We start from the raw sequence: 26373 nt of genomic DNA, 5'->3' as shown, positions 1-26373 counted from the left end.
TAATTTAGTTTTTAGGATTACGTCTAAACAGCAATGTTACTCTGCTGTGTGTGTGGCTGTCAGTCCGTATGACATGGATCTACTAGTTAGAAATTTGAAATTTACATAACATAATACGAAAATTCGCACTAGTTCAATGGTTGAACTGATCCGTTGAATTAGTGGGATCGAGTGATATGAAATACTGTATTTAAAGAACAGAAATAAAAATATCTATTGACAATAAATAGTTATAAATAGAAATAAAAAGATCACAACGAACATATTTTTACCATATGGTTTCAATTTACCTCAGAATTCAGGTAGAAAAATTTATTTCCTATTTAAATATTCAGTTTAAACAAAAGTTTCTTGGTTAGGTATATGTCTAATAGAGCAAGACCAAACTCGCACTTGGTCAGTTTTATCGGTAGTTCCAGAGATTAACCCCAACAAATAAACATACAAACTTTACCTTTTTATAATATTAGTATAGATCTATAGTTTTTTTATAATATGGTTTTTAAAATTGCCCACACAGAACAATGCGCAATTTTAATTACTTATTAAGAAGAAATTAAAAAAATTACCTAGTTAAGTACCTGCCTGACAATTAATTGCATAAAAGTTAACCTAGGTAGTTAGTTAAGTATCACAATTGCAAAGTTAATATTTTCGAGGTTGCCTTATCAACAAATCAGCATTCAGCGCTTCGTTCAAGCATTAACGTTTTTCATTATTACCCAACGTTTACGAGCTATAGGAGGTTTTAGGTATAATGGTTTTGTATATTTTCATACCTGTCGCAAGTGAATAGCGCGCGAACAAAAGAATCAAACATTCGCGTCGAATCGCCAGCCGCTTTTCACTGTGACATCGGTATGGAGTATTTAATACTTTAGTGGAAAACAAAAAAAAAACATCAAAAATATCTGTCGACTAAATTCGCGTACGATATTTACAAAATAACGTCCGAACTCCAAGCTGTTCACCTTAAAAACAAGGGAAGGGCCGTGCGAAACGGCAACGTGAGAAATCCAAGGAACTAGTAACTATGTGGTATGTACGAGCAGGTACGACTTTTGGAAAGTCACCAAGACCAGCTCACCGAAGAATTAAAGAAACTCGCTGTGCGAATTCGCTATCGCTGGCGAAAATTTAGAACACTTGGACACTCACCCTTTGTGATAGAGTCGATGCAGCTCCTAGAGATAGCACGAGCAGTCCGGTTTAGCTTAGCAATCTTATTCACGTCTTGGAACACGGTTCGAGCGCGTGAGAGAAAGGGCGGTGCGGGTGTCCGTGTCACTTTGGCTTACTGGCGCGTGGTACCGAGTTACTCGCGTGTCGTGTTGGTGCGGTGCGGCGCGCGAGTGGGTGTCTCGCTAGCGAGTTGGCGGGCGCGTTGAGACTGAAGGCCGCGCGGCGCGGGGGCGCTTTATGTGGCTGCTCCGGCGCAGAGCACCCCGCAGCGGCTGCCCACGCCAGGGCTGCGGACTCGCACAACCTGAAAATCTCTTCGAACTCGAAAACAACTAAAAAAACATATTTTCTTCTAGTATAGAGGTATTTAACTATTGACACCCCTGCGGAAAACTCTCAGATGTGAGGATATATTTTAAACACCCATTCCCTACGGCTACTATACTAGGGTTGTCAACCAAGGCACGCTGAAACACTCTTCAAGCCGTGAAACGTCTAAATACTGACTTTCTGATGTATGGTATGGAGAGCGGGGGCGCTATATGTGGCTGCTTCGGCACAGAGCACCCCTTGGCAGCCTGCCCACGCCAAGGCTGTGATACTCGACCAACCTGAAAATATTTTCAAACAAGAAAACAACCAAAAAAAGACTCTTCTACTCGTAGTGTATTCACACCCTTGTCGAAAACTCTCTTTCTCATGTAGAGACAAACAGTACCTAAATACCCCTTCCGGAACCGTTGGGGTCCCAAGGTGATAGAATGACGACCTCGCACTCGAAAGCGCAGCAATGGTAGAGCGAGATGGACCGACTAGTCGCTGAGAGTCGTTGGATGGAGCCGGTGGAAGCCCCTACGAGACACCTATGTCCAGCCGTGGACGTCTAATGGTGGATGATGATGGTGATGATCCCTTCCAGCAGCGACCACTCCGCGGCGGCTTGCCAGCACCAGGGCTGAAACTTTCTTCGTACAAGCGTGTGTGCAAACACAGTTACACTGTCTAAAAAATCTGTTAAAAGTATGCTCCTGGAAAAAGCATAATATTATACAATCAAAGATAGTAAACAAGTGTAAATTAAAAATTTATAACACCCCCGACGATCCAAAGTATCTGAGTTTTCCAAAACATCATTTTCAAATAAATAATTATGTATTTAGGCAACGTCCATCTTGACAGCTTGACATTTGTCTATTGACATAATATTATGAACCTAACGGTTATCTAACCTTCTTTTCTACAAGAAAACTAGAAAAGAGCTGATAACTCTTAAACGGCTGAACTGATTTTCTTGGATCATAGCTAGGAACACTCTCGATCAAGCCACCTTTCAAACAAAAAAAAACTAAATTAAAATCGGTTCATTCGTTTAGGCGCTACGATGCCACAGACAGATACACAGACACAAAGATACACACGTCAAACTTATAACACCCCTCTTTTTGGGTCGGGGGTTAAAAAGCACCGATTTGACTCGCTATAGCAATGCGCGGGGCTGCAATTGCTTGCATAGAATGGCATAATATTGTAAATTGAACACTTAAAAAGAGCTGCCGCTGAGTATTTTGCTGGTTCTTCTCGAATGGCATTCCGAAATACGGAGGTTACCCGTAAAAAGCAAATTATTTTGACGATTCAAAAGCACTTGTATAAGTTTACTTGAATAAAAATATATTCTTTTCTATTCTCTCACTCTTACAACCTGATGGAACGGAAATCTGACATGATCGGCGAAAGATCAGGCGCAGGACCGGCGGCTTTACATGCTTTCCGAGGCACGGGGGCCAACCTCCCTTTACTCAGTACTCCTCTATGTACACACTAGATGTGTAATTCCGAACAAAGATTGCTGCGGGCTGGTAATCGCTTTTGGTTATGATCGGATGGACAGTGACCATCAATGGTACTGATTCTGATGTCAACTAAATTCCTGAGTATTCTCATCTTTTTCTTACCAATGTAATAAGAAAAGGACAAACAAACTCAATTTAATTTTAAACTGTCGAACCTCGTGACTTTAGCTGCCAGTCTTGAGCATAGTGTTCAAATGTGTAGTGTAGGTAGCACAAAAAATTTTGAGTTTTTAATTTAAAATTCATTTTCCATCCTTTTTTAGCAATTCAAAAAAAAGGCGCAGATGCTCTAAAATTAGTTTAGAGAAAGAATCCAGAATCGACGCCAAAATTTAGAGAGCTCATAGAGTACGATTTTTGTACTGCATAGTAGATAGAGGTGGTTGTTGAAAATGAGCGCCCAAATTTTCCGACTGCTATGAGTTTGGTCTTTGTATGTTTGTCGATTCATCGGTTCCCTCATTATTAGAAAACTTCCCATTAGATTTTAATCAAGATTTCTTAGGCTAATAGTCAGGAAAAGATATTGCATGAGCTTCGCGAATTCAGAGCTTTTTTATTCAATTACAAGTTAGCCCTTGACTGCTATTTCATTTGACGGCAAGTGATGATACAGTCTAAAAAGGAAGCGGGTATGGCAGTTTTATCAAAACTACCACAACATTGTACTTATCGGTTTTTACACATCGTACCAAAATGCTAAATCGCTTTGCGGCACGCTTTTTCGCTAACTAGCTACAGCCCTAGCCTGCCACTAGACCAGCAGGCCGATTCAGAACCCTTCGATAACATAATTGTCGATCGATTCGGCAAGTTGTCGTTGGATAAGATGTATTTTTAACCCCCGACCCAAAAAGAGGGGTGTTATAAGTTTGACGTGTGTATCTGTGTATCTGTGTATCTGTGTGTCTGTGTATCTGTGTATCTGTGTATCTGTGTATCTGTGTATCTGTGTATCTGTGTATCTGTCTGTGGCATCGTAGCGCCTAAACGAATGAACCGATTTTAATTTAGTTTTTTTTGTTTGAAAGGTGGCTTGATCGAGAGTGTTCTTAGCTATAATCTAAAAAAATTGGCTCAGCCGTTTAAGAGTTATCAGCTCTTTTCTAGTTTTCTTGTAGAAAAGAAGGTTAGATAACCGTTAGGTTCATAATATTATGTCAATTGACAAATGTCAAGCTGTCAAGATGGACGTTGCCTAAATACATAATTATTTATTTGAAAATGATGTTTTGGAAAACTCAAATACTTTGGATCGTCGGGGGTGTTATAAATTTTTAATTTACACTTGTCAATTCAGTATTCTGACCAGTGATAATTTGAATCACAAATTCCGAAATTGTCACATCAAAAGAAGTGGGCGTTTATAATTTTTTTTTCGCTCTTGTATCGAGTTGGATGTCAAATAAAAGAGGAGAAAATTTTGAGTTCAGGAATATGTACTACAAAAGCGACAGAAAATAATTTTACTATAAGATTTCAGCGTTCCAGGATTTCAGGATCGCAGTCGGGCTTTAGTTTTCAACTTTATCTTGTTAAAAAATAATTATTTGTATTGATGATATTGATCAATACTTAAGGGCTTTATGCGTGGCCGATATTTTGGAAAAAAAAGTAATAAAGCGGACTACGAGATAGGTCAAAATCCTTAAAGCCTTATGTGTAAATCCACGCAAAGGAAGTCGCGAGCAAAAGCTAATTTTCAGTAATTTTCAAGTGACGGTTGACAGACAAAAGATAACATGGCTATCCCTGTATTAGTTCACACGCATTGTAGGTACGTAGACTGAAGTCATCCCGCAGGCGGACAAAAAGTGAGCCTGGAAAAATACAGTAGATAATTACAGATTATGACTAACTGAAATAAAGACAAAACACATTAGTCACGCGGTATATTTGTCGCAAGTGAAGAGTTATTTAGACAAATACTTCAGAGTATATTTTCTTCAGAATGCAGTAGGTACGCCTAGTAAGAGATCGCATATCTCGATAATGGTTTTCGAGCATCGAAACACTAGTCTACATAATCATCACGGCTGCGTAAAATAGCAAAAGTTTACTGTATTCAAAACATCTCATTTTAACCCCCGACCCAAAAAGAGAGGTGTTATAAGTTTAACATGTGTATCTGTCTGTGGCATCGTAGCTCCTAAACTAATGAAGCGATTTTAATTTAGTTTTTTTGTTTGAAAGGTGGCTTGATCGACAGTGTTCTTAGCTAGAATCCAAGTAAATCGGCTCAGCCGATTGAAACTTATCAGCTCTTTTCTAGGTATTACTGTAACCTTCACTTGTTGAGGGTGTTATAAATTTTTAATTTTTCTGTTCCTCCTTGCCTGAATAAAGTAAAAGGCACCTAAATTATCGGTTGGCAGACCATACTTGATGTGGTATACTTTAATAGTATTATAAATCTCCAAGACTAAACAGCTATTATGAATTCAGTAGACTAGACTTGAGACCAGATTTTCGTCAACTGCTTTCCCCTCGTTTATTTATTATCAAAAGAATATTCTTTATAGAGGATGCCAAGTTCGGGTATGCAACACTGGCAACTACTAAGCCTCCGCTGCCCATCCGTCTCTTTCTCAGCCAGCGTCTGTCAGCTGCCTTTATCTCATGAACCGTAATAGGTAGAGAGTTGAAATTTTCATTGAGTATGTATTTCTATTGTCACTATATAAATATTTAAAAAAACCGGCCTAGTGCGAATCAGACTCGCGCACTGAGGGTTCCGTACTCGGGTATTTTTTCCAACATTTTGCACGATAAATCAAAAACGATTATACATAAAACTAAATAAAAATCTGTTTTAGGATGTACAAGTAAAGCCCTTTCATATGATATCCCACTTGGTATAGTTATCTTATTTTGAAAATTGAAACACATATTTTTTTTAATGATGTAACCACAAATTCGCGGTTTTCAGATTTATTTCTGTACTTGTGCTATAAGACCTACCTATCTGCCAAATTTCATGATTCTAGATCAACGGGAAGTACCCTATAGGTTTCTTGACAGACAAACAAACAGGCAGACAACAAAGTGATCCTATAAGGGTTCCGTTTTTCCTTTGGAGGTACGGAACCCTAAAAACCAAGATGGCGAATTTCATAATGGCCGCTATGCAATAAAAATAAAAAGTACCTCCTGTAGATGCAATATTACGGAACCCTTCGTGTGCGTGTCCGAGTCGTACTTGACGGGTTCTTAATTTCAATAAGTCAAAACAAACTGTAATCTTATTTATCTTTTTAAAAATATGCAACATACCTCACCTATATTACCTACCTATATTTTATTGATGAACTGTTTAAAAAAATGGTAAGGTACTCGAACTCTATCAACTTTGTCGACTTGTGTAAAACTGACACTAAGAGTTCTGTACAAAGTAGCTGGTAGCTACCGTGGACAATCATAATGTACCTTATACTCGGAAACATATCTCCGTATAAAAATTCATATGAAGCTAAAATATTTTCTGGAAATCGGCAGAGCTGTGCGGTGCGACATTTAAGCAGATACATCCCGTTTTAAGTCCACAGATAAAACTGCAAGGTGCAACAAGCTTACTTAAGTTTTTTCATTCCATTCCATCAGCCTGTAAGCGTCCACTGCTGGACATAGGCCTTTCCAAGAGCGCGCCGCCAAACACGGTCCTCCGCCTTCCTCATCCACCCGCTCCCCGCCACCTTCTTCAGGTCATCGGTCCACGGGCTGGAGGTCGTCCTACACTGCGCTTACCGGTTACTTAAGTTTACAGACAGTGAATCTCTATCGAGAGACATGTTCACCTACACAGATTTGCAGGTGCAGCTATTACCATCTTCTACCAGCCGATCTTCACAAGCTATACTACGAGATGTCACTCTTCCTCGCATTCAGCCACAGTAGCTCGTCAAAGCGTTAGCCAATACGTACCAGCCATGGCACAGTGGTTAGCGCCGTGGTCTTATTAGTCGGAGGTCCCGGGTTCAATTTCCGGCAGGGGTTTGGAATTTTATAATTCCTAAACTTCTGGTCTGGTCTGGTCTGGTGGGAGGCTTCCGCCGTGGCTAGTTAACACCCTACCAGCAGTCGTGCCGCCAAGCGATTTAGCGTTCCGGTACGATGCCGTGTAGAAACCAAAGGTGTATGGGTTTAATGAAAACTGCCATACCCCTTCCAGGTTAGCCTGCTTCCATGACTGCATCATGACTTACAACCACTGTATCTGAATTTTAAAAAAAATCCAGATCCTACGCACAGCTCGCAGAGGGGAATAAAGTACGTAGCTACTTAGGTATCAGTTATCAGAGCTGATCCTCACCAAGCCGACAGCTCTAGTATTGTGTGATTTGACTATGAACTGTGTGTGTGTGTGTGTGTGTGTGTATGGTGTGTGTAATACCACCACCTTCCATGGCTCCACCAACCAGCTCTCGGTTATATTATATGCCGAATTGCGCCCAAAGCAACCCCACGGTTGCTCTGGTTGAATTTTCCAAGAGTATACTCTTGACTGTCTACTTTTTAGGGTTCCGTACCTCAAAAGGAAAAACGGAACCCTTATAGGATCACTTTGTTGTCTGTCTGTCTGTCTGTCTGTCCGTCCGTCGGTCGTGTCTGTCAAGAAAACCTATGGGGTACTTCCCGTTGACCTAGAATCATGAAATTTGGCAAGTAGATAGGTCTTATAAAACAAGTAAAGGAATAAATCTGAAAACCGTGAATTTATGGTTACATCATTTAAAAAATTAAAATGTGTTTCAATTTTCAAAGTAAGATAACTCTGCCAAGTGTCATATGAAAGGGCTTTACCTGTACATTCTAAAGCAGATTTTTATTTATTTTAATGTATAGTTTTTGATTTGTCGTGCAAAATTCCAAAAAAATACCCGAGTACGGAACTCTTAGTGCGCGAGTCTGACTCGCACTTAGCCGATTTTTTTTTCTCTTTTTCCTTTTTGTATTTCTTTCCTTTTTGGGATAGACCAGAACACAAACACATCTCCGTGTGCTTCGCGGATTGAGTTGATTTTTTGACCGATTGAATATCGATTACAGTTTCTATTAATAATACGAGTAATTCGCAACCAATAAAGGATCACTAAATCGATAATCATGATGAATATGAGATACTACGTGTTAGTTAAATTCTTAATGGTTTTTGCATATCGGGTTAAGTATCTATACTTCCCAAAATATAAATAAAGTCTCTAGTCATAGGAACAATGGACGATAAAACTTTTTCGGACGGTTGGTGGACATGACAGATCTTAATAATATTATTATAAGTTTCTGCACCTCGGTAATCGTTGTGAAATAAATACCAAGGTTTCGGCAATAGGGTATCTGATTCTTTATTCTGGGGTTTACTGTTTGATATACAGGGTGACGATAACAATCATCTCAGATAGACTTACACTTTCTATAAACCGACTCAAACATGACTCTCTCTCTCTCTGCGTTGTATAGTTCATTGCTGATGGTCTAAATCCCTTTCCTTTAATCATATAACATGTAGGGGTAGGAGTTTTCTTGGGATAATATTGCGGTGGGTTCACAGATCTTTTCGTAAGTATACCTACAATATTGAACTCATAGTTTTTAGGGTAATATTATCAGATATTATACAAGTAATATAATTTTTTTTACTCAATAAAATTCTGCGATTCGGCTCTGTGGCGCTCGTACGCTAAAGCTATTGGGTCTACAAAAAAGGTGACTACGTAAATTGTAGGAAAATGTCTCTAATTTAATTTATTATATAACCATGTTCACCCTAAAATGAGTTTGAAAGAAGTTATCGTCAAAAAACTTTTTTTGGGCGGCATTTTTCCAAAATGGCGTCGCGAGCGGCAAAGATACGAGGTAGCAAAATGAAAATTAGGAAAGAGCACGTCGATATTTAAAAAACCACCAATTTTCAAAACTCCCCAAAAACTTTCCAGGTAACCCTCTTTTTGAGCACCAAATGACTGCACTATCCCCCTTCCAGGTTAGCTCACTTCCATCTTAGACTGCATCGTGACTTACCACCAGTTAAAATTATAGTAAAGGGCTAACTTGCATGTGATTAAAATAAAAAAGATTTTATTTGAATATCTCAGTTTAATATCCAGTCTCATTAACAGTAAACTTTGCGTATTAACTATTTAGTTGAGAATGTTAGAGATACATATTTTTTTACTAAATGAAAATTGACTGTGAGAGAATAGATTATTATATTGTGGTGGTGTAGCTATTCTATTTAAAAAAAAGTTACAAATATTTTCTTATTTGTACATATATACTATGATTATTTAGTTGGTAACTATAACCCTCAGTACTAACTAATCTAGGTAATTATTGTCAAAATCAAATATACAATATTGGATCAAAAAACAATTATAATTTCGTTAAGTAAATAAACAGCTATTTACATTAGTTAGTAGTTACATGTAATAAAGTTTTTTTCTTTATTTTTAGAGAAATCTTGTGAGTGGGTGAAGAGATTTGAGGAAAAAATTTTACTAACCAGTCTCATCGATGTCAGCGTACAGACGTATCCAAAGGATAGTTACCACACATCACACATCACATTTTATTTCGACTTTATATAAAAATAAAATAAATAAATATACTTTTATTTGGGACTATAAGCTAGGCGCAAACACAGTACATAGGAAGGAAATAGATGAAATAAAAATACTAATACTAATAAAAACTTAAATACCTAAACCTTAACTTACTGAGCTTTATATAATATTATGTTATCTTTTTTGTGGAACCATATAAACAGTTTTCTTTCTTCCTTTCACTATCCAATCATAATAGACTTAATTATACTTCTGCGGAAAAATATGAAATAGACTGGTCAATATTCCATACTGAAACAAAAAATGGTTTGAGAACTTCGTACTTAATTGATTCAAAATTCAAAATATTTTTATTCAATTAGACTTTTACAAGTACTTTTGAATCGTCAAGAGCATCTACCACTGGTTCGGAATGCCTTTCCTACCAAGAAGAACCAGCAAGAAACTCGGCGGTTGCTCTTTTCAAAGATTTGATATACAAAATTATGCCATGTATACAAGTAATTAAAGTCCTGAGCATTGCTGGAGCGAGCTGCAGGTCAAATCCACACTCTTTTATCATTTACATAATCTTCAATAGTATAATATGCTTTTCTTAGGAGCATAGTTTTAATAGACTTTTTAAACTTGTGTAAAGGCAAGTCCAAAATTGATTGCGGAATTTTGTTATAAAAGATTATTATACCCATTCCCACAAATGACTTTTGGACCTTCCTGAGGCAGAGCATAGGAGTCGCAAGCCTGTTACGGTGTCTAGTCAGCCTGTTATGTAGATCACCAATTTTCTTGTTCAATACTTCTAATATCTTGCTAGATATGAAACCTTTTGTAGTAAATAAGTACAGTACTAAAAATAAGAAAAGCTTGCATACCAACCTATTATTTCCAAGCCCAATGTGTTTTTATGTGAAAACCAGTTCCTTGGTGGGATGCAGAATGTTTGAAACTGTAAAGAAAGCAAAAATGCTTTTAGATTTTATAAATGAATTCTTATAGTGATACCACTAACAATAAAATATGCCCCGTTTATTCATTTCTGGAGCGAAACTACGATTAAATATAAAAATATAACGGCTGTTTACCACACAAATCCACGGTAATCCTAAAAAAACGTCTTGTTTAATCGTTGTAGTAAGGTAATTTGCCACCTTCATATTCAGCCGAAAAACGCATTAAAACTTTGACAATCACTTCACAGACGCTGCTAAAAATCGTCTTATAGTTAATTGAGCTAAGATTTAGCATTTTTCATACAAATAAACAAGAAATTAGTAAAAACTTTGTTTTTATTAATATATAACCTTAAAACTTTGACAATGACAGCAACATGACATAATTATTCACATTTCACAGAGTATATATCATTTTTTTTTAAATTTTCAACTGACTTTACAGCTCTGGATTCAAGGCTCTCGCACATGAGTCCTTAAATGAATGGAGGAAGTACTAAGACACTAACTTAGACGTCTAAATCTAGACCAAAAAAGAATTATTACATTCCCATACATGCTTAAAAAGCTAGATTCCAAAGTCGTAAGCCTGTTGGAAAAAAAATTATATGTACTCTGTGAAATGTCATGTTGATTGTTGCTGTCATTGTCAAAATTTTAAGGTTATAAATTAATAAAATAATAGTTTTAGTAATTTCTTGTTTATTTGTGTGAAAAATTCTAATTCTTGGCCATATTAATTATAAGACGATTTATAGCAATGTTTGTCAAATGATTTACAAAGCTTTAATGCGTTTTTCGGCCGAGTATGAATGTGGTAAATCACCTTACTACAACGACCGTTTTTGAGGATTCCAGTGGATTTGTGTGGTAAGTAGCCTTTTTATTGGCGTTATATTTTTATATTTAACTATATTATCGCCGTAGAAATGATCAAAATGGGCATATTTCGTTGTCAGTGGTACCTCTATACTTAGGATTTAATAACCGTATTAACGCTTTAGAAATGATTTAACTGTGCAATTTCGTTGTTAATGGTACCACTAAACTTAGAGTTTGATATATAAAATCTTAACCATTTCGCTTTTCTTTTCAGCTTTCAAACATTCTGCATCCCACCAACCAAGGAACTGGTTTTCTCACAACAATCACATTAGGTTACACATTAAAATAATAGGTACACAGTCTTTTCTTATTTCTACTAGTGTAATACAAAAGATTTCATTTATGTAGTATCAGTTTGGTATGAATTTCTCAAATCCTTCTTTTGTTTCAGCATGGAATATTGACCAGTCTGATTTATTATAATTGAAGCTTTCAAGAGGATCGCTTTTATCATATTTTTCTGCACAGTTAAAGTTAAAGTCTTATTATAATGATATGATATATTATAATGATAACTACCCAATGGATTGTTGCGTACATACCAATTATATAACAGAGCTAAAGAAGGACTGATACAGAAAACCTCAATTGAACTTTTTTTGATTGACTTTTTTTTATTTTTGATATTTTTTTATTTATATTAGAATTGACTTCAGTCAATACTGCCTACTGTGTATTAAGAGAGCCACTATATTTAAATGTACAAAAATTACATTCATCTAACATGTTATAGATATCAGAGCCTCTAGCCTTTGTTGTAAATCACATGAAAGCAATCTGATGAATGATCATTATATTGCTTTTATCCAATTTAAATCACCTGAAAGTAGAACTGATGCAGGAAAACTGTTTATTATTTGTTTTAATCTTCTAATACTTAAACTTCTTTAGACAACTACTTTAGACTTTAAAACACCTAGACAAATTATCTAGATTAGTGCCTACTAAGGGCTAGTTAAAGACTAAATAAATCATAGAATAGTGTGGAACTAATAAAATATTTGTATATGTATATATGTAATAAATAAAATACCAAATAAAAACAACATGCTTTATTTATTAACAGCAGACGTGGACCAAAATAAAGTAAGTATTAGCTACATCTAAATATATCATTTTAATATTTTTATTTTTTTTATAACAACACGAAAGAAGTCCACAAAGTACTTCGGGAGGCAGTTCCCCCAACTCGGAACGTGGGCTATCACCCCGACCAGAAGCCTCTAAATAAATTAAACGCAAAAACCCCGCATTTACACATTCGCAAGGCGTCTCATCTGGTTTTTTTTTAAATTCAGTATAGGCAAGCGCTTGACCACAATCACACCTGATGGAAAGTAATGATGTGGCCTAAGATGGGATGTATTTACCTGGAAGATGCCTATTCACTCTTGTTTTAAACATACCCGGATTGTGATTGGTAGGAAACACAGATCGCGGAAGAGTATTCCAAACTTTAGCCAAAAAGGGGGTTGTTATAAGTTTGACATGTGTATCTGTGCATCTGTGTATCTGTCTGTGGCATCGTAGCTCCTAAACTAATGAACCGATTTTAATTTAGTTTTTTTTGTTTGAAAGGTGGCTTTGGCTTGATCGAGAGTATTCTTAGCTATAATCCAAGAAAATCGGTTCAGCCGTTTGAAAGTTATCAGCCCTTTTCTAGTTACTACTGTGACTTTCACTTGTGGGGGGTGTTATAAATTTTTAATTTATACTTGTAAGTTACAAACGTTTCCACTTGGAGTGACTGTAGATATACGGATGAACTTGAGCTTTACAAGTGTAAATTAAAAATTTATAACGTCCATTTTGACAGCTTGACATTTGTCAATTGACATAATATTATGAACCTAACGGTTATCTAACTTTCTTTTCTATAAGAAAACTAGAAAAGAGCTGATAACTTTTAAAAGGCTGAACCAATTTTTTTGGATTATAGCTAAGAACACTCTCGATCAAGCCACCTTTCAAACAAAAAAAAAGTAAATTAAAATCGCTTCATTCGTTTAGGCGCTACGAGGCCACAGACAGATACACAGATACACACGTCAAACTTATAACACCCCTCTTTTTGGGTCGAGGGTTAAAAACAACTAAATCTAGGTATTACATAATTTTCATTTCATTATTGAATAGACAATTATAATATAGAAATAGATTATAATAAATTATCATGAACTGCATTTGAAATTTGATAAAATGTATAAAATAAAATTGCATAGTTACTTATCGACTTAATACAGGTAAATTAATTAATAATTCTAGTCGCTTTGCATGTGCAGCGTATACATACATGGAAACCTAAAGTCATTATAAATTAAAAGCTCAAAAAAGCTTCAAATGATTTTTAAATGAGGAATAATTTAAATTTCCGATAATTTATTTATATTGGAAATCTGGTAAAATGTCAGTCGATCACAGTTTATTTGGCTATTGAAAAATCAACCCTAAAATTCAAAATAAAAGTTGTAAAATTATTTCTATTTGCAATTGTTTATATTGGGTAATATAAAATTCATTTGTGTAAGATACATTACTAAAGGTTTACTGCTAAGGTTTGTAATCAATGTACCTAGTCGTAATCACTTTCGATATAGAAGACAATATAGTGTAATAAAACCACACAGCTACAGTATGACGATCCAATCAATTCCAATACTCACTATTGTAGTAAAATATAGTTTTTCTCAACTGACTCAAAAGGTAAACAAGTAGCTTCTTGCTGAAATGCGTAAGAGACGCACTATACATGGCTCATATGAACTTGTTAACACGAACTTACAATGAAATCATGCCGGTGAAAAAATCTAAAGCGCTAGGCAAATCACGTCGCTTACGCGTTTATTCGGGAAGGTATTTGCGATTTGTTTATATTTTAAGTCAACTAAAGTATATTGGCTAACATGCACACAATTGGACAATCGATTGTCGATTTATTCGTCTTCACAAAAAACAATCAAATAAAATCGACAATCAATTGTTCAGTTGTTCAATTAAATCAATTGTTTTTTTTTTTTAAATTATATTCGTTACGAAGGCGGAGCGCACGGTCTGGAACGAATAAATCGAATATCTAAATCAATTGCGCACTAGCATTCGATTGTTGGTTCATTCCTCCCAGACTGAATTTACTTGATTAAGTACAGAATGATTATTGTGCGTATTAGTTAAACATATTTTAGGGAACATGCGCCTATCTGTGTCAAATACATTTTTCGAAATCTTTGTCGACTGACAAGAAATCAAATACCATAATCTGGTTATTAAACGTATAAGAAAAAATTCACACATAATTTATCTTATTTCTTCGCTACCCTTTCCCAAACATTGGAATGTTAATCATTTTTTTTCAACCAATGACATAATTTTTATATTGATTAAAACACAAAAGCTGCACAAAAGTAAGTACGGCCCCAGAGTCGGTCAGCTACGGTCAGAGTGAAGAAACTCTAAGTTTTGATCCTGAATCGACATCTGTCAAATGTTAGACTAGGGGTGATGTGAAATAAAAGATACCTAGTCGTTTCATACCTAGCGTCAAATGTAGGTTCACGTTTGACGCCTGCCAGTGTCAACATTTGCAATTAGGACGATAAATAATAAATGTCAATAATAAATTATTTCTTAGGAATTATTACATAGGAGGTCTTGCAAAATTCGTAAAATTTACATCCGTTGTTAGTTTGAAATTCGCTAACAATTTTAAATGATCGATTTAACTAAAAAGGTACATCAAGTTAGTCCAATATTTATGATGTCACATTTGTGTATTTCATACAAGCTCCCATGCTAAGCGAGCATTTGACGTCTGATAAAAAGTGGCTGATTTGACTAGTAGTCATGATCCCTATTGCAGATATAAGTTTAACGTGTGTATTCATGTGTTTGTTACACTGTAACGTGTAAACGGCGCCGCCTGAGCTTATTTGCGCCTCGACTTTAGCCTTCAGGATCTATTCTTTATTCGATGATCTGTAAACAAAAAAACATGAGTGTAACATGAAACTTTCAGAAAAGTAAACTTCGAGAGAATGAGGCGTGTGATGCTGATCGGTCTGTTACAATAGAACCAGTACATAGCACACTTGCACTGTAACCAATTGAAACAAAGAGTGGGGCGCGTCGTCTCAACGACATTTGAAAAGAGCAACCGCCGAGTTTCTTGCTGGTTTTTCTCGGTAGTAAAATTATGGTTAATCATTTTGACAATTTAAAAGCAGTTGTAAAATAAATAATTGTTGTTTTCAATTAAAAAAAAATTGTATTGAACTATCTAAGTATAGTATCTATTATGGATTCATGTGAAGGCTTAACCTTTAGGAAGTATATATGAGGCGATGGCGATGGGTCGGGCATATTCTGTGAAGTGAGGAAGGAAACGCTGCTCAAGTGGCGTTTCAATGACAGCCTGCCAGTTGAAGCAGACCTGGTCGACCAACCTGGAGGAGGTCTATTGAACCAGGCCTAAAAAGGACCAAAGGACTCTCGTGGAACCATGTCAAGGCAGCAGCCAAAGATAGGAAACATGGAAAACAACTGCTGCAGCCCTAAGTTTTACAAGGGAATAAAAGGACTCCATCATTTATGTGGAGGGTATACTTACTGTTGCGTGGCAGTACTAAAGCCTGTGAGTCAGACACGGTACAGCAATGGAGGTTGCTGTGGAAGAAGTACTTGACTGTGAGGTGCTTGTCGTCGCCCACGCACGGGTCGTAGAAACCCGGCAGCTCCGACTGGGAAAGAAAAACATAGCTTTACTATAGGCTTGAACAACTAAAAAAAACCGGCCAAGTGCGAGTCGAAATCGCGCGTCAAGGGTTCCGTACCATCGTACAAGACATACGTACCAAACACTTTTATGTAGAACACTGCAAGTTAATGTGATTTGGTAAATTAATTTTTTCATGCACACATTTTAATTTTTTTTTGTTCAAAATTCACGATCCTAGGTCAATGGGAAGTACTCTATAGGTTTTCTTGACAGACATGACAAAAGGACAACAAAGTGATTCTATAAGGGTTCCTTTTTCCTTTTGAGGTACGGAACCCTAAAGAAATAGGTGTGGCCAGTCTGCTCAAAGACTATCGTAGTAAAAAGTAGCATTATAAAAGGGTGAAAGGTCACCTTATTAAAAATTCAAGCAGTGAGTCCTTAACGACGCACTGAGCTGTATGACAACATCAATCGCTTCGTGACCTTTTTGACCCAGTTCCTCCATCACCTTTGTAGCATCCTCCTTATACTCCTCATACCTTCCGACATCAGTTTCCCCCTCCACTTTTTATATGGGTACCTTCAAGTCAAGAGTGAATAGGCATCTTCTAGGCAAGCACACTTCATCTAAGGCTATCATCACTTTCCAGCAGGTATAATTACATCCAAGCGCTAGTCTATACATTAAAAAAAAACTTCGACGTGAGGAAAAGGGCTGTCTGAAGACATGGTGTCACCAGTCCGTTCTGAGCCTATATTAGTAAAAAGAAGCATCATAATACGACAGAAAGTCACCTTGCTAGCTTCCAAAAGTTCGAGCCGTGAGTCTTTGATGAGGCACTGTATTGGTATTGTAACATCTATCACATCAGCATAAGGAAGTGGGCTGTCTGGAGACGCAGCGTCGCCTGCCTGCTCCGAGCTTATTTCGTGAGCTGTTGCACCTATAAAAAAATATTTTCTTATAGACTACCAAATGATGACTCAGTTTTTTTAAAATCTCATGGGAATCCTTTGATTTTTCCGGATACAAAGTCAATGTCACTTTCCGGGACGCAAGCTACCTCTATACCAAACATAAACGGACGGGCCTTCAAGAACCCCGTGGCAACTCTTTGATTTTCCGGGAAAAAAGTAGCCAATGTACATCCCTGGGATGTAAGCTTTCTTTCTTTTTTCTCTCTGGGCTGGTTTCCGCACTTAAACGTTTCTGTGGGATGTAAGCTATCTCTGTATCAAATTATTCAAAATCGGTTAAACTATTGAGTTGTGAGATTACGCTTTTATTTATGTCTGAAATTTTGTCAATGTGACTTATAAAAGTACTAGTACAGTAGTGATTTATTTGTGGACCAATGATCGGAGGAACTATGAAAAATTTCGAAAATGAGTTTTCAAGCTTTTCCTATCGAAAATTCACAATACCCACCACTCATTATAGACTAGTACTACTTTTAGATAATACTAATAGATTTCCTAATACTTTTAGAACCAGCGTTGGAATCTTGGCATGTCAGAAACGCCACTATGTTAGCTAACAGACTTTATATTGTGTTTGTAGTTCACCTGCAGGCAACTTTCCGTACAGCGCTCTAATGATGACCAGTCCTTTCTTCTTTTCTTCGTCGCTTCTTATTCTAGAATATGTTTCCCTCATGAGCTCGATGGTTGCTCTAGCTTGCCTCTGCATTTCTTGTAGCCTTTAATAAAAATCCTAATATATAAAACACAAAAAATGATCCGTTATAGACTTTGAAACCATCCAACCAATGTGCCCCAAACCTGTTTCATAGAAAGACAATAATGTGAAGATGGTTTTATTTTATTTCTTGTAGCCTTTAATAAAAATCCTCACATATTATAAAACACAAAAATGTTTCTACCTATATCTGATATAGACTTTGAAACTGTGCAACTAATGTGTCCCAAACCGTTTTCCAAACCACACCAAACCAACCACTTCCAAACCAAATTAGAAGGTGAAGACAAAAACGTGAAGATTATTTAAGAGCACTAAAACAATGCATTACTTTTTTAGCGTAGTAGCACACGCCGGGTATCCGCTAGTTACAAATATAAACTAAAAAAACGACTTAAACGATGAAATTTAACAATCAAGCTGATAATTAAATTGATAAGTTGACAATTCTTGCATGGGAAATTTGTCAGATTTAAAATAAACACGAGTTTAACCCTTGTTTAATTTCTTTGTGGGAAGACTTAGTGATTAAGGTCTGATGTTGAAGCAGGATAACATGAGCAGCGGCTTAACATCATCATAGGATAACCTCCTCTTACCTAAGCGAGGGACGGAGGCAGAGACGTAGTGTGGCCGCATTACTCGCGTGTTCCTCGTTCACGCCCATCGCTCCCTATTTTGTCGGTAAGTATGCAATAGCGCGCACGCTGCCACAGTTTCGACGTCCATCGTGTTGCAAAGGTAAGCGACCTAGCGCGCGATTAATTGCGCGAGTAGAGCAGTGTGTGGACGCACAGTCACAGGTATATTGGCAACACTATGGTTTGTAATGTGAGAAACAAAGTCCTACCTTTCAAAGTTGGCCTCCATAGACCTCTGGCGCTCCCTCTCGCGCCGCTCGCGCGCGATGGGGTCCAGTACGGCCTTCTTCAGTATCAGCCACGACACCATGGGCACCACGGTGGCATAGAACACCGGCGCGGGGATAACCTCCTCGCACAGGTGTATTGGCAGCACTACGGTTTGTGAAGAACATGACCATCTGGAAAACATTATTTTTTTTCTTTTTTAAAAAGAATATTAGTTATTTTAATCATGACTAACATTCCCCTTTCCCCTCCAACTAAGCGTTAAGCTTGTGCTAGGAGTGGGTACGACAATAGTGCAACGGGTGGGGTTTGAACATCCAACCTTTCAGTTTTCAGTCCGCTCCTATAACCGTTGAGCTATTGAGGTTTGTTACCTTCTCAGAAGCTTTTATAGATATAGTGCATACCCAAAATGAACTTGAGTGAGGCACCTCTCGGTTTGACCCTCAAATCGACATCGATAAAATTAGTCTAGGGCCTAAAGGTGAAGTTAAATCAAAGACCCTAGTCGTTTCATAGGCTATTATAGCGTAGGTGAAACCTCGACGTTTTGTTACAAGGTTCCTAACTGTCGTGAACTGTGGGATGACTGAGGAGGCTCCTGCGGTAGTGGGGCGGTGCGGGAGGGGGACAGCTGTCATAAGTTGACGAATCACTGAGCTCTCGCGTCACGTCATCACACCTCTCCGGCACCGCTCTACTAGTCGCATAGGCCCGACCCAGTTATGCGTTATGCCTGTAATTACGTCTCTTTATTCATATTATGTTGGCATTGCGTCGAATTTGGTTACTGGTGTTTCAGTTACTTCCACTTGTCCGATTGCAGTAGTAAGTGATGATGCAGTCTAAGGTGGTAGCATGCTAACCTGGTACGGGTATGGCAGATATTACGAAACCCATACCCTGTGGTTTCTACACGCCATCGTACCGAAACGCTAAATCGCTTGGCGGCGCGGCTTTTGCCAGTAAGGTGGCAACTAGCTATGGCAGACCAGACCAGAGAAAATTTAGAAATTATAAAATTCCAAATTTCTTCTGCCTGGAATCTATTCCGGGGCCTCCCACCTATAAAATCACAACTCTCACTTCTGCGCCAGGGAAGTCGTCAGGGTTCTAATATAAAAGCAATATCTAACTGACTGACAGATCTATCAATGCACAGCTCAAACTACTGGACCGATCGGGCTGAAATTTGGCATCTAGATTGCTATTACGACATGGTACATCCACTAAGAAAGGATTTTTGTACATAAGAAGTAAAAATAGGGGGTTGAAATTTGTGTAGTCCACGCGGGCGAAGTCCCCGCGACTTAAGCTAATCTATACTAATAAATAAAATTGGAGTGTCTGTCTGTAATTTCGAAATAACTACCTCATATTAAGCTCATATGGTTATTTGAACGATACCAACACTGAATCACACGTTTTTAAAATTTTTGTCTGTCTGTCTGTCTGTCTGTCTGTTTGAAAAGGCTAATCTTGGGAACGGCTGAACCGATTTTGACGGGATTTTCACAGACAAGTAGAGGATTGACCAGGGTGTAACATAGGCTACTTTTTTAACCGACTTTCAAAAAGGGAGTTGTGTTTTTCTACCTATGTACACCGAAATCTCCGAGATTTCTGAACCGATTTGTGTCATTTCTTTTTTAATCGATAGAGGAACATTGCGACATTGTTTCATAAAAAATTTGGAGTCCAACTCCTCAATCCTGATGCTGCAGGGGATCTGACCAATCCACGCGGGCGAAGCTGCGGGCATCAGCTAGTGAGAAATATGACGAAAAGAGAGATAGCAAGGAAACTTACTTAAGTTTGAGCATAACCCCGCTGGGTATGCCAAGCATGACTGCTGCCGACACACTGCTGTTTTGAGACACCTTTTTTTCTGCCCCGTACTCGGCGATCGCGCCGAAAGTGCCGAATCTGAAACATACGTTCACTTGCTGTAGATAGTATGTCAGGTTATGACGCAGGAGGTTAGGTAACCTTTGATAGTGTTTTTAACCCCCGACCCAAAAAGAGGGGTGTTATAAGTTTGACGTGTGTATCTGTGTATCTGTGTATCTGTCTGTGGCATTGTAGCGCCTAAACGAATGAACCAATTTTAATTTAGTTTTTTTTGTTTAAAATGTGGCTTGATCGAGAGTGTTCTTAGCTATAATCTAAAAAAATCGGTTCAGCCGTTTAAGAGTTATCAGCTCTTTTCTAGTTTTCTTGTAGAAAAGAAGGTTAGATAACCGTTAGGTTCATAATATTATGTCAATAGACAAATGTCAAGCTGTCAAGATGGACGTTGCCTAAATACATAATTATTTATTTGAAAATGATGTTTTGGAAAACTCAAATACTTTGGATCGTCGGGGGTGTTATAAATTTTTAATTTACACTTGTTTTAATGTGTATATTGTAACCGCTTGGAACGCTGGCTGTGGATGTATGGACAAACTTAAGCTTTAAACCAAGATTGTTATAATTAATTTTATTTTGCTCAAATTCTATCAACGTCGGTGAGCTGTAAAATCTCATGCTACTACAAAAGTTTGCGCATAGTGTGAAACGGGTATAAACACAAGTCTAGTGTGTAGTACGACTTAGAAGTCGTTCAGGCACAGTAGGAAATTGCTTGCAATTAAAAGCAGTATCAACAAGAACAAGACTTACTTTAGAGCCAGACGTAACTTCAAGTCATGCTGTGGCAACTTCCTCATAAAATTAAATGATATGAAGGAATGAGGGTTTCCTATTTGTACTGCAGTATTCAAATGGTATTTCTCCGAATCCCTCACATATGTAGAAGTCATAGAGGAACCTCCTTGGCCTCCCGCTCTGTATGTCAAGTAACCCACTGAGTGAGCATCTAGTTGTAAGGCCATTGCTGAAACAAGTGTAAATTAAAATTTTATAACACCCCCAACAAGTGAAGGTTACAGTAACTAGAAAAGAGCTGATAACTTTCAAACGGCTGAATCGATTTTCTTGGATTATAGCTAAGAAAACTCTCGATCAAGCCAAGCCACCTATCAAATAAAAAAAAAAACTAATTTAAAATCGGTTCATTAGTTTAGGAGCTAAGATGCCACAGACAGATACACAGATACACGCGTCAAACTTATAACACCCCTCTTTTTGGGTTGGGGGTTAAAAAAACGTAGACACTTATTACTATTACAATTGTGAAAGTGTACCTGTCTTTTCTGTCTATCTGCGTGTGTGTTACTTTCTCGTGGACTACTACATTTTGACCAAATGATTTGGACGAAATTTGGTACAAAGAAGTGAAAACAAACTATGAAATAACACAGCTTATTTTTTTGGATCTTCAAAGTTATTGTAGTATCAAAAATTAAGAGTTTATTTGTAAATTTAAACCACTAACACTAGTGTAGTTTTCACAGACATCAGCAGTGTGAACACTATTAAAATAAACTTAAAACCTAGTTTAGGCACCTCTGTATACAGTGGGTTTATTTTATTTGAAGTTAACATATTTTACTTGGTGCTTAGTCTTAGGGTCTAAAAATTATTTCGGTGAGCATTTAATTTGTGCCCTTAAAATATTAGTCTGCAGTTGCAACCTTGAAGTTTTTAGCCATTTCAAATGACTCAGCCTCGCCTCAAGTCTTCTCTTCAATAAAGTGATTTTGAAACAGAAACTTACTTGATACAAAAGTAGGTACAATCCCTCTAGAAGTAAACTGCAATCCAGTTCCGCAGTTAACAAACATAAGCCTAGATATGGTCCTGAATATCTTGAACCCAAAGACCGGGCCATTTCCTATTCCACATTCCAGCTCAGTCCATCCTCTTTCGGAGGTTAGATGTCTGTTGGACATAGTTAGTGAACCTATACCTGTAAAATAATTTAACTACAATTTAGCAATGGGTCTGGCCAATAATTAATTTAACTATGTAAGTAAATATACAATGAGTCTAATTATTATCAATATTAGTTAGAGGTATCAAAATGATCTAAGAACAATTACAAGTGTTACGTTTTTTTAGACTATTATTTCATACACTTGCGCTTGACGACAATCGTGCTTTAAGGAAAGCAACGATGAGATGTAAATTCTAGTGTGCTTGCCTAGATGGATGCTTATAAGAGTCTTTAATTTATATATTTCTCGATAAGTATTATATTAGTGTTGATAACAATGATATACTTATATGAAATACCTGTGCCATTCTGTGTAGAAATGTTCCCTGATAAAGTGACAGTGTTCCTCAATGTGACCGGAGCGTCTATAGACTGCTGGATTGTCATACCAGACACTTCGATACTAGGAATTATGGCTGAATCTTCCCTGTAATAAAATTAAAACACTATGTTAGACATTGTTCTATACTTTAGTTTAATTTTTATGGTTTCATACTTCAAAAGGAAAAACGGAACCCTTATAGGATCACTTGTTGTCTGTCTGTCTATCAAGAAAACCTGTAAGGTACTTCCCGTTGACCTAGAATCAGGAAATTTGGCAGGTTGGTAGGTTTTATAGCACAAGTAAAGGAAAAATTTCAACCGACAAATAAAATGAAATACGCGCAAATTGCTGTGAATTTTTCATCAGGGCTAGAAGTTTGTGTTTTACATGGTGGAGATAGAAGTCAATATGCTGTGTTAAATTATAAAGATTTGCGCGAATTCGCTGCTAGTATAAATCGACCCTTATAGAAAAAAAAATAAGACTTCTAAAACAAGTTGAAACATACTTACAAAATGTCATATTCATCATAATACTTCATGAACATATCTGTTGCATTGATAGAAAGTGTTATGGTGCCTCTTGGGTTTGCGCTCTGTTGCAACCTTCTCTCTTCTCGTTCCCTCTTTAGTCTAAAAAAATTATAGGATTTTGAACAAGAAAAACTTCAAAACTAAGGACCCGTTGCACGTCAAACAGTTAAAGTTGCTGGTAAACTTGCCTATCAAAAACACCAATGGTTACACAATCACTATTGTTAAGATTAAGTCAAATTTTGATCCAATATAACAAACCCTAACTTGAGCATTCCAATGTGCCTTATTATTGGTGTTCAAGCTTAACTTCAGTGATAAATTTGATTTAATTGTCTAATATGCAACTGCAATTAATACGGACTACCACAGACAAACTAATAATTTTTTTCACATGCAATGTGAATTAGCTGCTTTATCATTACTAACCCATACTAATATATTATTTTAAGTAATGTGAAAGTGTCTATCTGTTCTGCTAGCTTTTAACAACCCATCATTAATCGATTGCGACGAAACTTGGCGCAGACATAGTTTGCATTCCAGAGACAGGCATATGCTAATTTTTGTAGTTCCCGCAGGATTTTTATAAGGTCTAAATCCACCAGGATAAAGCAGCAGAGATCATCTAATTAGAAATTATTTTATTCTGTACCTTTCATATTCCTCTCTAATCTCCCGTGGTGTACGGGTCCGGAATATCACTTCCCACCCATCTACTTCTAATCCTCTTTTTCCTGTAACATAATGTATATTATTATATTTGATGGCAAATTAGCTCATAAGGTGATCCCACAGCCAACCTGGTAGTAAATGATGATGAAGTCTAAGATGAATTACTATTATATTTTGATAAGCTCTACTAAAAATTGTGAAATAAAAAAATTCAATAACCTCAGATTTCAAAAACTATGGAACAACTAAGAGCAATTACGCACTAATCCGATCCAAGTCCATGAAAATACAGATATAAAAAACTCGGACAGAACTTGGGTATTGCATATTATGCACTAATCCGACCTCTGATTAAAATCCAAGCTAATCAGTGGACATTCGAATCTTGAACAGCTTAATAGTTTTAACGATACACCATCTTTTAACAAATTAATTAAAACATTTAGCTTTTATATATTTTGTATTATAAAATTGAATATATATTATATTATTAAAAACAAATAAGCAGTATGAGTTTTTTCTGTTCTGTAACACTAAAAAGTCTTACTTACCAAGGGTATCATAAATTGCCCTTTTGTGTGAATCTGAGAGCACTTCATAGGCCTCCTTCACTTTGTTGAATATTTGTTCAGCCCATTTCTGCTTGTTGGGATCTGTGCTGTGCTTATCTGGGTGAAAGATGCGTGAGAAGCGACGGTACGCACTGTTTATCTCTTCCGGAGTAGCCTGGCGAAAATAAAGTGGGTAAAATATTTGTGGATGTAAGTAGCAGGAAAAAGACAGGATGGGAAGACGGAAGAACAGGTACAAACTACAAATCATAAATGAGTAGACTGGAATAAAAACAGTTAGAGAACTATTCTGCTTAGCCATGAACAAGGACGAGTTTGCGGACCTTCAGTAGTGGAGAGGCATATAAAAAAGAACAAGAAATTATACATAGTTGATATCATGCATCCACATATCTTGTCACCTATTACCGTGACATGTCGTTGATATAGTGACTAGCTTATATTGCTAAATAAGGGATCCCAGGTTGAGTTCTAAATCAGCCACAAAACTTACAGGGTTTTGAGACAAATAGTTGCATAGACCGCATACTAGCAAGCACAGCGAGAGACATTCTCTGGCACCACAAACTAACAATATAATTAGGCTTTTAATATGGAATGTTGCCCACCATTGTTTTACCCACCAATTCCCACATTGGGTCTTTCAAAAGGAGAGTGATTAGGCACCTTCTAACTAGGTGCTCAACTTTAAGCTGCATTTCTACCCACTATACAGTCTGACTTCAACCAAGCGCAAGCCTATTTAGTTAAAAAAGGAAATAGGGAAGACCTATATTCGGCAGTGTAGGTCTAAAGGCTAATTTATGTAAATAGAAAAAGAGATCAATATAGGTACTTAAATAAAAAATCTACATGTAAAAAATTCTGTCAAATGAATTTTCAATAACTGCATCAAGCAAAAGAATTGTTTGAGTAATATATTCACCTACTTCTTACAGTCTTACTCTAAATCATCTATCTATTCTAAAGTAGGCATGTTTGATTTCTATTGCAGGCATAACCTAAAAACATTCATATAAATAATTGTGTAACAGTAAAACATTGCAGGTGAATATATTATGTATGACGCGGTCTATGTTGGGATTATCCACAACCATTTTGATAGCATTTTTACATTTTACTTCCAATGTTATATAATATAGGTGAATTATTAAGATAATTTTAAGGAAAGGAAAAATGGCAAAAAATATTTACCGTTTTAGATACATTAAGTAACTGATAGTAATTATCTTCTAGTAAAATACTTTCACCTTCTTCGTCCATTATCACTAATTTTATATTACGAAAATGCCGAAAATTGCAACCGAGTCACAAAATCACCCAAGATATATCTATTCACATACCTCTATGACCTATCTATCTATAGATAAGGATTTACCACTGCACCATAGAGTATAGCTGACGTCTGACGTACCTAGGTACTGTCACTATGCTGTCTCCGACATTTGGTTTTACCACAGATTATAATGGTACTTTGCAGAAGGACATTTAGTGTTTTGCGGACTTCGTCTGTTTGGCGTTTGCTAGCGCGCGTGTTATGCCTTTTTGGAGTGTTTTTTTGTTAGAAGTGGCTGGTTTTTGTGTTCTGCTGGTGTTTATTGGTAGTGGAACTGACTGGGAAGCGCTCCAAAAGGGCGCCGCGCGTATGTCGGCGGGCGCCGGCACGGACGGGGTCC

The 26373-nt window shown here is 37.0% G+C and overlaps 2 protein-coding genes and 1 long non-coding RNA gene across 5 annotated transcripts in view; 1 reads left to right on the top strand and 2 right to left on the bottom strand.

Annotated features, from left to right (window-relative positions):
* The window catches only part of LOC123880757 (UNC93-like protein), a 140311-nt gene extending 138933 nt beyond the window's left edge, over positions 1–1378 (bottom strand). For both annotated transcript variants that reach the window (XM_045929057.1, XM_045929056.1), the window contains exon 1: positions 1159–1378. The gene's annotated coding sequence lies outside the window, so the exon portion shown is untranslated. The remainder of the gene's footprint in view (positions 1–1158) is intronic.
* The window catches only part of LOC123880756 (dnaJ homolog subfamily C member 11), a 34445-nt gene extending 8379 nt beyond the window's left edge, over positions 1–26066 (bottom strand). The window contains exons 1-15 of one of the 2 annotated variants that reach the window (XR_006799334.1): positions 25892–26066; positions 24677–24851; positions 24106–24187; positions 23430–23549; positions 22892–23019; positions 22374–22565; positions 21377–21590; positions 20522–20638; positions 18694–18885; positions 17711–17844; positions 16940–17088; positions 16034–16163; positions 15280–15402; positions 6393–6397; positions 3692–3703 (exon numbers count right to left, since the gene is read on the bottom strand). Coding sequence is in view for 1 of the 2 variants with exons in the window: in XM_045929055.1 (XP_045785011.1) it covers positions 15377–15402; positions 16034–16163; positions 16940–17088; positions 17711–17844; positions 18694–18885; positions 20522–20638; positions 21377–21590; positions 22374–22565; positions 22892–23019; positions 23430–23549; positions 24106–24187; positions 24677–24851; positions 25892–25960 (1728 nt within the window). In the remaining variant the exon portion in view is untranslated. Of the gene's footprint in view, positions 1–3691; positions 3704–6392; positions 6398–14464; positions 15403–16033; positions 16164–16939; positions 17089–17710; positions 17845–18693; positions 18886–20521; positions 20639–21376; positions 21591–22373; positions 22566–22891; positions 23020–23429; positions 23550–24105; positions 24188–24676; positions 24852–25891 lie in introns of those variants that run through there. The other variant, XM_045929055.1, reaches the window with a different exon arrangement.
* LOC123880759 lies at positions 11180–12476 on the top strand. The gene is made up of 3 exons (XR_006799336.1): positions 11180–11415; positions 11642–11722; positions 11822–12476. It is a non-coding gene; the product is annotated as an uncharacterized LOC123880759 (long non-coding RNA).
* Positions 26067–26373: the final 307 nt, after the last annotated feature.

This window comes from Maniola jurtina, chromosome Z, assembly GCF_905333055.1.
Source record: "Maniola jurtina chromosome Z, ilManJurt1.1, whole genome shotgun sequence".
In the NCBI taxonomy this organism is placed as follows: Eukaryota; Metazoa; Arthropoda; class Insecta; order Lepidoptera; family Nymphalidae; genus Maniola; species Maniola jurtina.
This window is presented reverse-complemented; position numbering and strand designations above follow the sequence as displayed.